General features: G+C 42.0%; 1 protein-coding gene across 6 annotated transcripts in view; it reads right to left on the bottom strand.

Moving 5' to 3' along the window:
- add3a (adducin 3 (gamma) a) overlaps window positions 1-18,322 on the bottom strand; it is a 141,237-nt gene that overhangs the window by 20,928 nt on the left and 101,987 nt on the right. For all 6 annotated transcript variants that reach the window (XM_030072645.1, XM_030072728.1, XM_030072805.1 and 3 more), the window contains 5 exons: window positions 12,978-13,116; window positions 10,572-10,723; window positions 10,066-10,146; window positions 1,691-1,840; window positions 1,005-1,148 (listed from right to left, as the gene is read on the bottom strand). In XM_030072645.1, coding sequence (XP_029928505.1) covers window positions 1,005-1,148; window positions 1,691-1,840; window positions 10,066-10,146; window positions 10,572-10,723; window positions 12,978-13,116 — 666 coding nt within the window. The remainder of the gene's footprint in view (window positions 1-1,004; window positions 1,149-1,690; window positions 1,841-10,065; window positions 10,147-10,571; window positions 10,724-12,977; window positions 13,117-18,322) is intronic.

The following is an 18,322-nucleotide window of genomic DNA, read 5'->3' on the forward strand; positions in this document are numbered from 1 at the left end:
TTTACAGTTAGAGGCTACAACTGTTTGTTGCTGCACATGTACAGGACAGAAACGCTGACACAGTGATGATGTATCACCAAGGGCCGGGCTCTTGGACGATCACATCACTGATGAGCACTGGACTGTTTCCACTGCCAGTGGAAAATCCCTCGCCGCATTTTTGACTTTTCAAATTCCATTAATCGGCGCTCATTTGAAATGCGGCCCAGTGTGCAACAGGACGCATGCAGCGATTTAAAAAATGATGCTCAAGTGGATTAAAACTTTGATTAAAGCCAGTAGTGAAGGCACAGAAGGGAGGGGCCAGTACACTGCAAAAACTCAAAATCTTACCAAGATTATTTGTCTGATTTCAAGTCAAAAATGTCTTATTCCTAGTCAAAATATCTCATTACACTTAAAATAAGACATGATCACCTCAGAAGTAACTTGTTTTTAGACAGTTGTCTCTTGTTTCAAGTGAAAATTTGCTTGAAACAAGTGAAAATTTGCTTGTTTCATTGGCAAAATTTGTTTCTTGTTTCTAGCTAATTTTCACTTATTTCAAGTGAATTTTCACTTTTTCCACTGGCAAATTCTGCCAATGAAACAAGCAAATTTTCACTTGTTTCAAGTGAATTTTCACTTGAAACAAGTTAAAATCATCTAAAAACAAGTTACTTCTGAGGTGATCATGTCTTATTTTAAGTGTAATGAGATATTTTGACTAGGAATAAGACATTTTTGACTTGAAATAAGACAAATAATCTTGGTAAGATTTTGTGTTTTTGCAGTGTTTCCATTATTCAATTCATTATTCAATTATTCACTTTTTCATCAGGGTTGTGCATGATGTCAAAAAAACACCTCTTTCTTATGGAGACGCTTCATTTCAATTCTAGTCACCACCTTCCACACGCTGAAATGTTCACATCTTGGGACATCTTTGCCTTCCGCCAGAGTGAAAGTATAGGCTAGAGCTTCTGGATCAAAAAGAATAAACAGTAGAGATGATGAAGGCTGACCTTGGCTGAAGGTCCCAGAGCCTTCTGCAGCTCGCGGCGCTCCTCCTGGTCCTCCAGGCTGCCCTGGTAGTTGAAGTAGGCGATGTCACCCAGGATCAGCGCCTCCTGGGAAATGGGCAGGATGCCGCACTTCATAGACGACACCTGAAAGCAGCAGGGAGGGGAGAACAACAAGGGAACGAGGACCAGTTGGAGATGAGAAGCTGTGATGGGAATATTCCAGTTACTTCATCCACCTGAGCCTGAAACTGGCCTTTTCCCAAAGCTTTTATTTTTTTTTTTCCAGTGTATCCTATTTAGACACTTTAACTTCTTTGAGAACGGCAAAGACAGGCCTGTTTGTTCTTCCATGAAAGATAACAGCATCATATCTCTTCTGCAAGCATATACTGTGCCAGAGTCTATTTAAGGATTCCTTTACTATTTTTCCTCGGGCAATCTCTCAGGGTGACGCTTCAAAAGGCAAATCACGACATCCTCTAGTGCCATAATTGTACCATTCAAATTTCTAAGCCTCTCTAACAACAGTTTATCTCAAAATGTGACATCTGATTACCACATTCCAAGAGAGCCAGGCATTCAAGGGAATCAGGGACAAATGTGCCTTTCTCAAGCTGTGTCTAGCTAACGGATTATTTGCTTGATAACTTGACAGTGTCAGTGAGCTCAGTGTGAAGGGCACTTACGGCAGCCGTGGCAGGCGTGTGCACGTGGATGACGCAGCGGATGTCGGGGCGCATGGAGTAGATGGCCGAGTGGGGGCTGAAGCCCACGGCGTCAATCCTCAGGTTTGTGGAGCCCTGGTCGATCACGTCCCCGAGGATGTTGACCTTCACCTGGGGAGAGAGGAGCCCGACTCAGTCCATGGTTCTCAGACAGGGAAGATTTCTGCCTCGATTTCAGACGTCATGGACTCTAAACTCTGATTGGTTCCCCACAAAGCTTTATCCTTGCATCTGGACCGGTCACGCTTTGGGTCCCACATGGCCAATCAATCAAAGGCAATCAAACACGAGTTACAGAAGTGATAAGGAAGGAAAAAACACTGAAGCACATCAAGTTAACTTGGGTCCTATCTAACTTGGGTCCATATACTGACTATAGGACTTCAACAGATTCTTTGAAGACCCAGTGACATTGAAACTTGTTTTATATGCGCTTGATAAAGGACCTAAGTTGTACACTGCAAAAAGTCCAAATCTAAGAATATGTGTCTTAGTTCAAGTAAAAATGTCTTATTTCTAGTCAGAATATCTCATTACACTTAAAATAAGACATGATCAGCTCAGAAATAACTTGTTTTTAGATGATTTTCACTTGTTTCAAGTGAAAATTAGCTTGAAACAAGAAACAAATTTTGCCAATGAAACAAGCAAATCTTCACTTGTGACACAAGTGAACAAGTGAAAATTTGCTTGTTCCATTGGCAAAAATTGTTTGTTTCAAGCTAATTTTCACTTGTTTCAAGCTAATTTTCACTTGAAACAAGTGAAAATGATCTAAAAACAAGTTATTTCTGAGCTGATCATGTCTTATTTTAAGTGTAATGAGATATTTTGACTAGAAATAAGACATTTTTACTTGAAATAAGACAAATAATCTTGGTAAGATTTGGACTTTTTGCAGTGTATCCAGTGGTTTTTGTTCCTTATCAGTTTTGTTCGACCTGACAGGCACTGGATACGACCTCTGAAACTGAGGATCTCCATTCTTTTGGTCATATTTATCGGCTAGTTAAAAAAGCTTTACTCGCACTTGACAGTGGCATCATTCAGACAAGAGAAGGAGTACAAGCTTGCAGAAACAAGGCGAGGGGAGGAATACTGTAAAACTAACTATACATGACAGAGAAAGCGAGTATGCCCACGCACATCTTGACACAACACCCCCCTTACACACATACGCACACACACACACAGCTGAAAACTCTCCAACATCAACCAAGAGCACATAAACAGAGCTCAAAATCAATGAGTGTGATGTTTGCAATCACATTATCAGCGATTCCTCCTTTCCGTTCACTCCTCTTCAGGAAATGAATTGGAACACTACCAGGAAACACGATAGAGTCTGGGGGTGGACATGACGTCCTCACTATGACAGCTTCATTACCAGCCAGTTGGCAGTTATTAGATTACTAGACAGGAGAGAGGAGCAAGGGAGGGACACAGAGAGAGAGATAGAGCGTTGCAGGAAGGGGGGGGTCAGAGAAAAAGATGAAGATAAAAAAAAGTCACAGATGAGGAATGACAACACAGAGTACAAATGACATGATGGTCTGGTCTTGGTCAGTCCTCACAACACAAACTAATAAACAGAAAACACAGCTTTGCCGGGAGACCGCGGACTAATTTCCCATCACTGTAACCCCGTTTGGTCTGGTGAAACAAAACAGAACCTACAAGCTCATATTTCGCCTCACAACACAAATTCCAAGCTTGTGTTATGTAACACCAAAGGGCATCCGTCATGCTCTCTCCAATATAAGACAACCAGCTTAGCTGGAGCCTGCTGGATAGCCCTACAGCCCTTTTTTTTTTTTTCACTTATCTGTTGCATATCTTTTGCCCTTTGCATGAGAGAAATTGTGTTTCTTGGGTAACTTATCAAGGAACGATGCACTGCAATGAAACCTGCAAAGGAAATGACTAGTATGTCAAATAAACTCAGAAGCAGGAGAAAGCACAAAATAACATTTAAGAGATGTTCTTCCTGTTGTTTACACTGTTTATTCTGTTTTATCTATTTATTCTTTCTTGCACTCATTATTATTTAGCTCTTGTTTTTTATGCACTAGTTATATAGATTATATTTTAATTATTTAAACCGCCTCACAATTCCATCTCTGTTTTAATCCGAAAGCCAAGCAACGACATTTCGTTGCAAAAAACTCACTGCTGTGTTTTTTTGTGCAATGACAATAAAGAAAGTCTAAGTCTAAGTCCAAGGAGCAGCCCCATGCTTATAAGCATCACAACTCTGAGTATAACCTCTAAGATCTGGCCTTGGGAAAGAGTTATCTTGACCACTGTAACACGTAAGTGAAAGGTAAGTGAAAAGTTGCAATGAAATGAAAAAATACTTTTTCACCTCATTAGCCAGTTCTCCATGTAACACCTATTTGATTGTAAATACCAAATCTATTTTTAAAAAATCCTCTTTCTTGCATGCAGTACACACATAATCCCTTCACTTTAAGTTTTAGAAAGACAACATGTATTTAATGATCACATTATAATGTACCAGAAGGCGTACATAAAAAAGACTTTCTCAATCTGCTAATTTAGAAGTGACACAAGTGGCAGCGTGCTATGGTGGTGTGTTTTTGTTTGTCTACCCTCAAAAACTTTTCCCAGTGAACCACAGTTGTCATCTGGAATTGACTCATACTGACGAGTCTGGCGTTGTGACAGCTCCCGATTCTCAGCCTCAGCATTTCAGTTGAAAAGAAATGGTCTCACCATCTAGACTGGGTATGCACCGGACTTCACTACTTTCACTTGTCCTGGGCCAGAGAGGGACACAGGGATGACTGTCTATTGATTCTTTAACAGAGGAAAGCGAGAGGCACCAGCTAACCATAACCGACTACCCTGTCTGTCTCCACACACACACACACACACACACCCGTAGCCAAAGAAAGCTGTCAACACTGACAATATCGAACATTGACTGGCTTACATCACATGTTGGGTGCAGTGTCAGTTCACCCCATTATGCCCTTCAAAATGCAGCTTGCTTGTCCTGTACCAGCCTGTCAATCAACTAACCCTGCAGCTGAGAGGCCCCTCCTATGCACACAACACTTTTAAATATGCATTAAAAAATACAACAAGAAGTGTTATGGAGAATTTGAAACGTGGGTGATAACACTGGAGGCTGACTTCAGACTAGCTCAGTGCACTCACACCACCCCAGCCGACATTACAGTGATATTAGACCATTTCTCCCCTTTTTTTGTTGGAAGGGTGGGTACTACCCCTACAGGCGAGCTTCAAATTTGAGTGAGACTGTGATAAAGTGGAGAGATGATACACACCAAGAGGTAGCAGAACAGAGGGCTCTGCACACTACAGGATTTGATCAGATGGCACCGAGACAGCGAGTGCACACTTGCACTGGAGGTCAGAGCGGGTAAGCACTGAGCCACCTGGCACTGCACACCCAGGTCATGGGCGTGTGCCAGTGCCTCTTGAATTAAGTGGAAACAATCTCCTGTGATGTCAGTTTTCCATAGACAGTGGTGGAAATCTCCTCCATCCAGAACACTACATCACACTGCTGTTCACATGAATGCACTAGAAGCTCATATAAACTCAATATAAACTACTTTCATCCAAATGTTGTTTTTCCAATAAAAAGCAACTGAGAATTACATTATATTTTTGACTGAGCAATTAGAAATGGAACCTCTGAGTGTTGTTTTTCAGAAGAAAGCAGCAGAAAGGGGAAGCTTCAAGCAAACATTCATTTACTATTGCGATGTTAGGCTATAGTTTCTCCTCAGACTGACTGTCCCAGCATCTGATTTCATTATTGAGAGCACAGCAGTTTTTAGTGGATGAACATGTAATTCACTGTCCTGAAATGTACTCTGCAGATGTAAATGTGTAGTGATGCCAAGAGAACGCTATGGATGTGTTTAAGCAGTATACCAATTCCCTATGCACGGCATATTTCATATACTATTTAATATACTATACTAAATAATACAGTGATTTTCACAAGCATTTTTATTTTTATTTTTTTTTTTTAGAAATACTGATTTCCACTCCTGAAACAGTTTTGCAACATCTCATTGTGATTTTGTCTAAAATGTCTGGCCTTTACCTTTCCCAGCTCAAATCACAATAATATCATTACTGAACATCAGGACGTCATGTGGAGGCTTTGGCAACCAGGCACTTTTGGGAGGATGAATCTAATGTATCTAATTCCATGAGAAATTGATGACGTTTTGATGAAGCCAGCTGTCCTCTCCCCCTTTCTGTTTCTCTCTCACATCCACAGATTCTCTATGGCTGATAACATGTTTGACTGTTGTTGCTGCGTCTGAAACGAAATGTGCTGAGACTAAAAGGGCCTCGCCTCCTTATATAAAAATGTAATTACAAAAATAAGGGAAGAGCACATTACGCTATCCCCTACTGATGATGCAGACACCCTCGGGGCCACACAGGAACAAATGTCACCTTGTTTTAAGCTGTACTTGCAGTGGTGCCCTCAGGCTAGTCAGTGTTATTTTGAAAATGCTGGAACACAGCAGCGAGATGCATCGGCTCTCCAAGTTTCAAACTACAGTGCAACACTCGGAGAGAGCAAACTGAGTTTCTCTTTGAACAAAGGCGACCTCTCCTTCACCTTGGAGTTCAAACACACACGCACACACACACAGAGTGAGAGGGAGATGTGATGGAGCAGCCCTCCTCAGACGCCAGCGCCTCCGCCCTCCCGACCCCGACGCGACCTCTCGTACTCTCCGTTCCGGATGACTTCCTCTTTAATGACCTCCGCGCCTCCCTAAATGCTGCCCTGCTCTGTGGACTCGACGCCATAACCGCAGAGACCAGCGGGATGAAATGGGGCGGAAAGAGAAGAAGAGGAGGAGATTAGAGAGACAGTCTGGCTTCAAGACACAAACAGACCCAAAAAAAAAAAAAAAAAAAAAAAAATTGCAGACAGGGAAACTGAAAGCGGCAGACGGCATAATTTTGCTCCTTGTCCTGGCAGCTGCAATGTTGTGGTCTTCGCATTCACAGACAAAATTTCTTCCAAGGCGCACAAACTAAAAATATTCTTTCTGAAATCATGTTGGATTGTTGTATTTTTCTGGCTGAACCGATGTCTTACCCAGTTGTGGACTACGCCTGCTACAACTTAGAGTATCAACCAGTGTTGGGGATAAATTTCATTACGTAGTCTATAATTTAACTGGGAGTGAGATGACAGTATGGTTGCTCAGTTACATTAACATTAACATTTGTTAATGGTGTTTTTAGTAGTTTATGAAGCAGCCAGACCCAGCTGTGACACAACACCAGCTTTTTGGGAAACTGCCACTTTGCCATTAATATTTAATACTTTAAAAAAACACCTATGAATTAATAAAATGTTTATCATCCAACATTAAATGATGCCACTGGCCTGCGGGCACTTAATGTTGTGAATGCTAATGTGTTAGCATGTACGCAGGACAACAATGCATCAACCAGAGACCCAGGAAATTATTCTGGTGTTCGCCACTTGTCCTCTGACATGTCAAAGGTTTAGTTGAAGAGCAAGAAAGTTTTCCAAAAGTCAATGTTGAACTCTCTCGCCTCCTGTGGAAATATACTCATTATAGTCTTGTTTAATTGCCAAAGTTTTGTTGCTAGCCAATGCTAGATTAGCCACTGCTAACGCTGTTGGCTACAAGTTTGTGTGACAAAAATGTTTTACCCAAAAGCATTTTAGTTTTTGAGCAAGCAAAACCACTGCAAAAACGCAAAATCTTACCAAGATTATTTGTCTGATTTCAAGTCCAAAATGTCTTATTTCAAGTCAAAATATCTCATTACACTTAAAATAAGACATGATCAGCTCAGAAGTAAATTGCTTTTAGACAATTTTCACTTGTTTCAAGTGAAAATTCACTTGAAACAAGTGAAAATTTGCTTGTTTCATTGGCAAAATTTGCCAGTGGAAAAAGTGAAAATTCACTTGAAATAAGTGAAAATTAGCTAGAAACAAGAAACAAATTTTGCCAATGAAACAAGCAAATTTTCACTTGTTTCAAGCAAATTTTCACTTGAAACAAGAGACAACTGTCTAAAAACTATTTACTTCTGAGGTGATCATGTCTTATTTTAAGTGTAATGAGATATTTTGACTAGGAATAAGACATTTTTGACTTGAAATAAGACAAATAATCTTGGTAAGATTTTGAGTTTTTGCAGTGAGTTTTGTCAAATAGGTGTCACTTTTATTTGAAAGGACTAATGCTAAATGCTAAACAAAAAAAAATATATATATATTTTTTATTGTTGTTGATTTTGTTTTTTGGATGCTATCCGCTATCTAGGCCTATTTAGGTGTTGTTTGAGACAGTGAAGTCACGTGCCACCGCAGATAAGTGCTCTTTTTCTGGGTGAACATACAGTAGGTGAAAGTCTTTTAGGTGCTTCACGTTTTAAAATTGAGCGATGCTAATGAAACATGTCCGCTAACAGGTGATTTTGTGCCACTGGATGAAAGCTGACCTACTACAGTGCCAGCCAGAGAGGAACAATGCTGCAGAACATGGAACGAGCAAATATAAAAACCTTGCAAACAGCGGCTAAAAATGAATTTGAGCCCGTCTGTCCTGTCAGCCACAAACAGAAAGCGGCGTGGTCGTGAACCTCAGCTCCATATCTCTGCCCGCTGACTGACCTGCCACGTCAAACAGAGAGCTGCTGCAGCCAGCTGTCCACAAATCCTCACCTGCAGCCCTGTCAGATTAAACAGGTGTGTGTGTGTGTGTGTGTGTGTGTGTGCATGAGTGTTTGCACAGGTGTTGGTCTTTAAGACAGAGTAGAAGAGACGTACAACAATGCAGACTGAATGGATGGAGAAAGAAAGATGCAGAGGATATGTCTGTCCCACTGTCACATGGATTTTATGTAAACTTTTGGACAGAAATCAGAGATGCACTTTTCTCATTTTTTCCCCTTGCACCATACAACCATAACAGGACACAGAAAGCCACTTTTGAACTGTTGTGCAATAAATGCTGAATAATCAGACTAGTAGATCAGGCTGAAAATGCTGGGCAAACATCATTATTTATTCAAGAAATATATCTGCACTGCAATTTTGTGCATCAAACAAATATCTGGTTCGAGAAATCTTAAATAGAATTTCCTTTTTCAATTCAGCTTTTCGAACTTGACAAATCTGAATCTGCATAAAAAAAACAAACACTCAGATGGAAACCCAGTTAGAGAAGGAAGGAAGGAAGAGAGGAGGGAAAAGAGGCAAAGCTAGACACAGAGAGAGAGTGAGAGACAGAAATAGAAAGATAATTAAAGGGAGCTGAAACGCAAGGCACAAGGAAACTGGGACGCCGACATATTTTGGGCCACCGTTCCCACTCTATTGTGCGTCTATTGACAAGGGAAACCTGGTGCTGCGCCAGTGAGGACGGCCTCTGCACCGAAACTAGACCGAGGCAAATCATTTGAGTCGCAATATTTGCTGACTTGCAGCAGGACAGACAGAGCCAGAGAGAAGGGACACTGTGGTGACGCCAGTGTCAATATCAGAGGAGCCAGTGACATGGTGGACAGCCTCTGTTAAACAAGGAAAAGCACAAAAACAAATACACACACGCACACGCAGATGGACGGGCATGCTGACTTTTGTGTCTCTGCAACATGACGGCACGAGCCAAAACACAAATCATGTTAAGCTACTATTTCCCCCCCACATATAATTCAAGGAAGTAAATTGAAGGAGGTGAATGGCTGATTACGCGGAGTGGAAAAACATTAACACTGTCCAGTGAGGGTCGGCCAAAGCCTCTGCACTACACACACACACACACACACACACACACTTTAAAAACAAGGGATTGCTCAAGTCAATATTACATTTTAAAAGCAGCTTCCAAATGTTTTCGTGTCTCATTCCTTTGCGTTTCAGCACTCTAACCTCACAAACGCTACAGAAAACCTCCATCTTATTTTTCTTAAAACCACTAAAATAATCTCCCAACAGACTGAGGCTTTGACTTGCAGCAATTACATTTTTGAAGCATTTTTAGATACTTTTTTCGACTTCAAAGTGTTTTTCTCCAAACCGAACAACCGGGCCACTTGCTTTTATCGACTTGTTTGAAGGGAGTACAGTATGTGAAATCTGATTAGATTTTACTGAGTCAAGTGAAATTACCTTCCCTTGATTTGCAGATGTTTTTCAGTTATGCTTTAAAACTGTGGATATAATTAAATCTCTTTTTAAATTGGACACTAACTCTTCTAACAAGTGTGAAACCTAAGTAGCGTTTTCTGACTGGGACTCGGCTCCTCGGGTCGGTTCTTACCAGGTTTGATGCGGACGCCTCGGCGAACGACAGCCCTCTGGGGATGATGAGGATGTGGTCTTGCTCTTTACTGACGCGGCCCTGCAACAAGAACGAGTGAATTCCCTTTTACATGGCTAATTAATAAAAAAGGAACTAACTTTCAGGTGAAAAAAAAAATTAGAACAGTGTCTTCTAGAAATCGTTCAATCGTTGATGGAATCAAATGCCTCAGCGGTCAAAACTGCCATCAGAACTCAAATATCTTCTTTAAAAACTGACAGTTTTCACTGAATGTTGAAAACAGCAGGACAATCACTAGCTTTTTTTGCACAGATTTTTTTGTATGCTCCTTCACACAAAGTAATAAAGCACTACAGAAGGAAAGCTTGGCAAATCTGGCCCAATTCCCCGATTAGGTCTCATCATATCCCCTCAGCATGTCTCGCCATTCTTTCTCCACTTCAAATCCATGATATCGCTCAGTTTAATAACTAACTCCTCTGACTCTTAATCCAGTGGCTTACCGAGATGTAGGAGTTGGCGAAGTGGGCCCAGCTGAACAGGTCCACCAGTCTGTAGAGGCTGGCCAGTTTGCAACGGATCAGCTTCTCGCCTTTCACCAAAGTCGTGGATTCCACCCCGTACATGTCGTTGATGGGATTGACCATCCCCAGACCTGAAAAAGAAAAATTAAAGACAGGTGAGGAAAACCCCGATTCTTGTAAAACAGCTTAACCTAAAATACGCAATCTTCCATTTTAAAGCTTTGTATTGACGTTGGGCGTAGAAAACATCACGAAACTGAGAATCGCAGGTCCTTTCTAAGCAGAGGGAAGTCTATCAGTTGATTTCCTCTGAGTCCAACAAGCAGTTTTGCTGGGGATTACAAGTTACTTTCACATGTTACAGTGGAGCGATCCAATCAGAACACGCCCTGGGTTTTTATTCCACTCGCCCTGCTTTGACTGGCTCTTCAGCTGCACCCGTTAAAACCTTCGCTTAGCTTGTAACACACTAACAGTAGCTGGTGGCTCGTTGGCACAGCTGCTGATTTTTTTTTTGCTGTTCCTGGATATAAATCCACCATTTTACCAAGGATTATTTCATCAATCTGTTATAGCAAAGTGCTAGTAAGACCTGCAGCTCTTTTAGTTCCACTAAGCGGGATACTTTCACTTTGCTGGAAAGTTGGGTGATCTTACCAGACAATGTTTTAGCCCTACAAGGGGTAACAATATGGAACTAAAGCCCACCTAGTCCTGCTGGAATAGATTAATGCAGTCCCTAAAACTCCATTTTATTAGTTATTATCTCTGCCCGGCAGCAGCCTAGGGGGGATGTGTTTAGTTGTGTGTGTGTGTGTGTGTATCTGTCTGCAGCTAATCTTGCATACTACTTGGCCTAATATCTTTTGTGCACAGTTATGACCGTGTGATCAAGGATCTCTCATGGTTGCGGTGATTCAAAAAAATAACTGAAAATCCTGTTTTATACTGGAACTGAGTGTTAACTCCTCACTCGTCTTAACCAGCCAGTAAGGGGCCGCATGTGATCAACAGCTGCTTGGAATCTTGTTTTTTTTTTTTTTTTTTTTTTTTTTTTCATTTTCATTTCTTTCTGTAAGGGACAACAATCATGTCTTGTTGCCAAAGATTTGAACATGGGTACGATTGTGTCTTCTTGCCAGAGAGTCAAAGGTTAATATACGTGCTGGGGCTTTTAGTTGGAGGATTATTTTGTTGGCATTTTCACTTTGAAACTGATATTTCACATCATCTTTTGGAATTGCTCCCGTCCAGATTTGCCAAGGTGAGACAACTGTGGTTTATATTCATTCAAACAAATATTACAGCACTGTGGTTGTTAGAAAACATTCAATAATGCCAACCAACTGCTGAAATGCTGGTGCTGGACCTGTCTCCATATAGCCTGTCTACTCAGGTTACACCTTGATAACGTACTGTGCATAGTGTTCCCCCCTCATTCCACGACTGTCATGCATACACACTGCCTGCCCTGCAGTTTCTGTTCGCCACCCACGTGCCCCCCGACACACCTGGTGGAGACCTACACTCGACTTGACTTGTAGGAACTCTCAAATTTTGGTGGATGATGAAGACCAACGAAGAAAATTCCACTCTTTAAATGGCTTCACCATCCCTTCCAAAGAAAAATCAATGTATTTGTAATATGTAGATGGTTTACTGAGCTGATGATCTAATTATAATGATATTTTCTCCTTTTACATGCCATCCAATGATCTTACTTGCATCTTACAGTTGTATGAGTCCATGCAGTTTAGTGGGGATTAAGCTCCTCCCTGGCACCGTCACGATGTACACACCACCCTGAGCCAACATGTGTTATTTTATTTAATGAAATACCATCCGACGCCTCTAACCACCTCATTAAACAGCGAAGAAAGGTCGTTATTTACCCATTGGGATTAAGCAAACAACATCCCATCCTTTGATACTTTGTTTGCTCTCTGGACCCCCTTGGACCAGCTCATCATGGGATTCTTCCCGATGTTATGGGAGAGCTAGAGGGAATGGCCATATAGCCCTTGACGTGGTAATTCAGCATTAGTTGTGCATTCCAAGGCCATGATTAAAAGCAGACTTCCCATATGGACTCCTGGACTGGACTCCCGGATCAAAAAGCGAAGAAATATGCATCCGGAGTCTAGGGTTGGGTCGTCTGTGGGTGAGTCTAGTTATGTGTCCATGTGTGTCACATAACAGCCTATTTGGGTGTTTGGCTATTTGGTTATGCTGTTAAGTGCATATGCCCGCTTCAAATATTAATGCCGCATTTTGTTTTTTGAGTGCAGCTCAATGCAGCGGGCCCCTGGGCAAGGTTAGTATGTTCCACCAGAGTTTAGCATCCAGTCGCTAATGGCAACGGGCCACAGCACTGCAAGTACTCACTGAGGGGGGAGGTGTTGAAGCCGGCCACGGAGCTGGCCATGAAGAAGTCAGCGATCTGTCGGAGAGCCAGCAGGCCCGTGGGGTTGTTCCCCTTCTTCAGCTGCTCTTGGATCAGGCCCTCCAACTCGTCCTTGAAGGCCTGAGAGAGAGAGAGAGAGAGAGAGAGAGAAAGAGAAATTAATATGGTAAAAACATATACACTGAAAATAATGCCCATACTATACATCATAAATACATCCTTGAACTCCCCTAAATGCCCAAATCACCTAAAAAAGGGGGAGAGCATTTTTAAAATTTAAAATCATATGAATTGACATTTGCTTTATGTGTTTGCAGGTGATTCAATACACCAGAACACAAACAATCCCAATTTTATTTATCATTATTTCAATGCACCAGATGAGGATGAGTGCACTCATCAGCCCTTTGAGAACCAAACCTTGTGGTTTTCAAGTTTGCACGCTATTCACTTCTGATTTATTTTACAGAAACATGCCCTTGGTGGCTGATGGCTGTTCTAGAGACTAATTCCATAATGATGGTGAGAGAGCAAGACAGAACCTGGCACTGGTGGTGATGGAGGGATGAGAGGGAAGAAAAGAGGGGGCAGAGAGAATGAAGAGAGGAACAAAGAGAGATACGTGTTAATCAGAGATTAGACGAGTGGTCCTGGAGTGTCAATCTGTGTCTTCCTGACAGTGCTGGGAGAGGCTGGACCGGGATTGGCTGTCTGTCTGACAAGCTTAATCGGGATTGGCCGACTAACCAGCTGACAGGCTGGGCCGTGATTGGCCGGCTGCCTGCCTGCTTGATGTGACTGGAAGAGAGCGAGTGTGTTTTGCTAATCCTCGTGTCCAGACGAGAGCGCTGGGCAGACCTGCGGGCTGTGGTGAGTCTAGAGATGCATGCACTTTCACTTGCTAGTGCACTTATGCAAGTCTGCACGGACACAGTCACAACACACACACACACACACACACGATTGACAGGATTACATCACATGTCTGTTACCGTATGAATCCACCCTCTCTCTTTCCGTCAAAACACAAGTCAATCAAGTGTCCAAACAGCTAAGAGGTTTTTTCTTGCAGCACTCACAACACTTTGGAACCACATGACGTGCTGGAGAGAGAGTTTGACACGCGCTGACACCTTCTCTGCACGACATGTAACTACTCCTGGACGTGCATTATTCAAACGACCACCACCACATCCAGCCTGCAGCGGGCGGAAGCCGAGCAGGCCCGTCTTTAGGGATTTAGTAATGCTGTGGAGCTGCTGATAATCATGATAAGGCTGTTAATCTGTTGGGCTCGGCACTCACCTTCCCCTGCCGGCTGATTAATTAAAGCTGTCACAGGTACAGGGGATATCCGAGACAAACACCCAAACACACACGCAAAACACTCACATCTTGGAGTTTGACATTTGCTCATACACTGCAAAAAGTCAAATCTTACCAAGATTATTTGTCTTATTTCAAGTCAAAAATGTCTTATTCCTAGTCAAAATATCTCATTACACTTAAAATAAGACATGATCACCTCAGAAATAACTTGTTTTTAGACAATTTTCACTTGTTTCAAGTGAAAATTTACTTGAATCAAGTTAAAATTAGCTTGAAACAAGAAACAAATTCTGCCAATGGAACAAGAAAATTTTTACTTGTTCACTTGTGTCACGAGTAAAAATTTGCTTGTTCACTTGTGTCACAAGTAAAAAATTTCTTGTTCCATTGGCAGAATATGTTTCTTGTTTCTAGCAAATTTTAACTTGTTTCAAGTAAATTTTCACTTGAAACAAGTGAAAATTGTCTAAAAACAATTTACTTCTGAGGTGATCATGTCTTATTTTAAGTGTAATGAGATATTTTGACTAGAAATAAGACATTTTGACTTGAAATAAGACAAATACTCTTGGTAAGATTTTGACTTTTTGCAGTGTAGTTTATTTGAATTTTTTGTCTTTTGGTTTTAGTGGCAATCTGTTTGTAAGTGACCCATAAATGAACTTAACACATGCACACACAGCGATATTTACACTTACAGTCACAGTATAAATCTATTTTTACATTAAGCAATGGCATTAAAGTGTAACAAGTACATCTAACACACATGCCAGTGCAATAATAACAACAGAGGCGTTCCACTAAAGCATGACACTCAAGTCTTATTCAGTAGCAGTTCATTATGGGATAACAAGTGCCATTATGTGTGCTCAATTTTTCACCAACAGGACACTGTCTACATGCAGTGACTGTCCAAAGTAGGGCCACATTCAATATTCAGGATTTGTTGTATCTTGGTGCTTATGCAAGAGTCGGAACAGTCCCAGCAGAGCTCTGACACTTAACATCCCCGTCCCTCCGCTCCCTGCCCCCCACCCCATCTCGCCACATGGGACAGTCCATTAGTGTTGGAGCTGAAGCCACTAGTTTTATGCCCGTGCGGGGGGCGGTGGGGGTGGGTTGTTAAAAATGAAGCAACCCCCCCACCCGCTCTCCCTCGGCTGAAAACACACACAGTCCCGGAGCACCGCTGGTTCTGAACCCCGGCCAAACATTCCTCCATCTCTAGCGGCAAAGTCGTCATGGCAACCGGCCGTGGTGCGGATGTCTGACAGCGGTGGGTCGGGGCGTTTCGTTTTGTTCCCCGGGCATTCCTGTGGTGCTGTCACAGTGGCTGCGGAGCCACGGGGCTAAAAAGCAGCTCGGACCGGTCAGGAGAGCGCAGTCGGCGCTCCATTGATCAGGCCTGGGGCAGATCCTGTGTGCGTGGCTCGACTGCAAATGCCTTTGTTTTTGTGGTCTGCGCTGGAGGATTCTCGTTAGCCTGATGCTGCCAGGGGGGGAGAGAGCCCCACACAAATGAGGAGTGTCATTCCAAAATGAGATCTCCCACCATTTGAAAGAAAAAATAAAATGATGCCTGCTCTTGCAAAATGACTGCTGGCATGAAGACAAATCTCTTTAGTGGTTACTATGAAAGGAATGAATCACTTTAGTTATGTTTGGAGATCAGAATCACTTGTGCTTTTTCATGTATTGTCTGATTTATTTGAGACAGAGAACTTTTTCCCTGATGAATATGTTTTGATTTGGAATGAAAACCTCCAAAACACACACACACACACACAGCAGCAGGCATCTGCCCTTGAGCTTGTGTGTGTGCATTGCCAAGAAGATTATGACAGCAGGGATTTGATTCCCATCATCTAAACAGATTAATCCCGGGTCCTAAAGTGGATCGTATCATTAATATTTCGGCAACAGCCCCCCATCTGCACAGTGGTAAAAATAACATCACACATCGAGCGTGTGTTTTAGCTGTTGTGGTGTGCCTGCCTGCCTTTGATCCCACTCCCGGTGCAAGCCGGAGTCAAAGCCTTATCCTGCGCAAACCCTGATACTGCAGCATATTCACAAGTGGTGAGAAAACGTACACACAAACAGCTGTTCTGTGAGAAATCATTGAAACAAGCAGGCAAGATCATTCAGAGCCCTCGGATTGCTCCATCTCTAATGGAAAAGCATGATTCCGGCAGAAACAGGGAGGCATGACTGTTCAAAAATTAATCTTTCATAATGGAACTGCAGAGGTCTTAAGAGCATTAAGACGGCATTGGAGCCTGTCCAGCCCTCAGGATGGGACACAAGACGTTAGAGCTGAGGCTGAACACACCCGAGTTGTTGTTCGCGGTGTCTCAGTGCTTAGCCTGGCTTAGTCTTTTGACAATAAGAAGATTTTGAGCCACTGACATATCTGATAAAAGAGCCTGATGATTTTTAATTGATCCCTGTGAGGAGATTTCCATTTTGGTTGTTTGCACAGGACAGTCACACTGCAAAAACTCAAAATCTTACCAAGATTATTTGTCTTATTTCAAGTCAAAAATGTCTTATTCCTAGTCAAAATATCTCATTACACTTAAAATAAGACATGATCACCTCAGAAGTAACTTGTCTTTAGACAATTGTCTCTCGTTTCAAGTGAAAATTTGCTTGAAACAAGTGAAAATTTGCTTGTTTCATTGGCAAAATTTGTTTCTTGTTTCTAGCTAATTTTCACTTATTTCAAATGAATTTTCACTTTTTCCACTGGCAAATTTTGCCAATGAAACAAGCAAATTTTCACTTGTTTCAAGAAAATTTTCACTTGAAACAAATGAAAATTGTCTAAAAACAATTTACTTCTGAGGTGATCATGTCTTATTTTGAGTGTAATGAGATATTTTGACTAGAAATAAGACATTTTTGACTTGAAATAAGACAAATAATCTTGGTAAGATTTTGCGTTTTTGCAGCGCAGGGTCAGCTACAGGCCTGGCAGGCAGCACGTTTGCCATAGAGGAGGGTCCCGACTCACTACACCTCCCAGTAAAACTGATCACAATTATGTTTGTGGCTTACATGAGGAAAAAAAGAAAGACGGTGCTGTGCTCTGCCATCGCAAACAGCACCGTAGTCAGATTCATTTGTTTTGTTCTAGCCTTGCAAATACATCCTGGCATGCATATTTCAATATCTCTACCTCATGCTCTTCGGGGAAAACAGAAATACACTTTTCTTGTTTCCTTTCAGACCTTGATGTTGCCAGCTCAGGAAGTTACAAGGCTTCACCAGCTCATGTCATCAGACTTCCACTGAGGCTTCTCTTTGTTGCGAGTCCCTGCTCCCTGCTGCAGTCATTGTTGGAGACAGGTGGCACAACTGTAGCTATTGTGCCTACAAAGTGTGGGAAAGGAAAACTTTCTGCTGGAGCCGTGCCCATCCTGCAAGTCTGTGCTTGAGGTGTGACCTGCAAAGTGTGTGTGTCACTTAAGATTGTTTGGAGGGTGTCACCGTGGTGATGGATGAGTTCATGTCCTCATATGCAACGACAGACAGCCGTTTGGGTGCCACTCAACCTGCTGCTCTGTTCCTTTGGTCGGAGCCATCGTCGAAAAACACTACACTTACTGCACAGCAGGCTTGTAGACAAAAGTCACACAGGTTTACATCTTAATCGTTGGATTATTTTTTTGAATCATCCTATGATGTTTCTTGCTGTTTGTTAAGATTACACTGCAAATGAGCCACAGCTGCATTTTAGGCAGTCTTAGTGCAGTTATTTCACACCATCTGAGTTTGCATACCTCGGTCAAAACATACTCTGTGTGAACTGATCCATATTTTACATTACAACAAACCATTCTGCAAATCATACAGGGGTACTGAAAATTTCACAACATATAATAAAAATCCCTTCATTTTCAAATTTGCATTCAAAATTTGCCTAAAGCAAACATTTCCCTGGGGCCTATTTTCCCTATTTTTGCTGCTGCTTTTAGGAAAGCTAATGTGGAGG

This window comes from Myripristis murdjan, chromosome 1, assembly GCF_902150065.1.
Source record: "Myripristis murdjan chromosome 1, fMyrMur1.1, whole genome shotgun sequence".
NCBI lineage: Eukaryota > Metazoa > Chordata > Actinopteri > Holocentriformes > Holocentridae > Myripristis > Myripristis murdjan.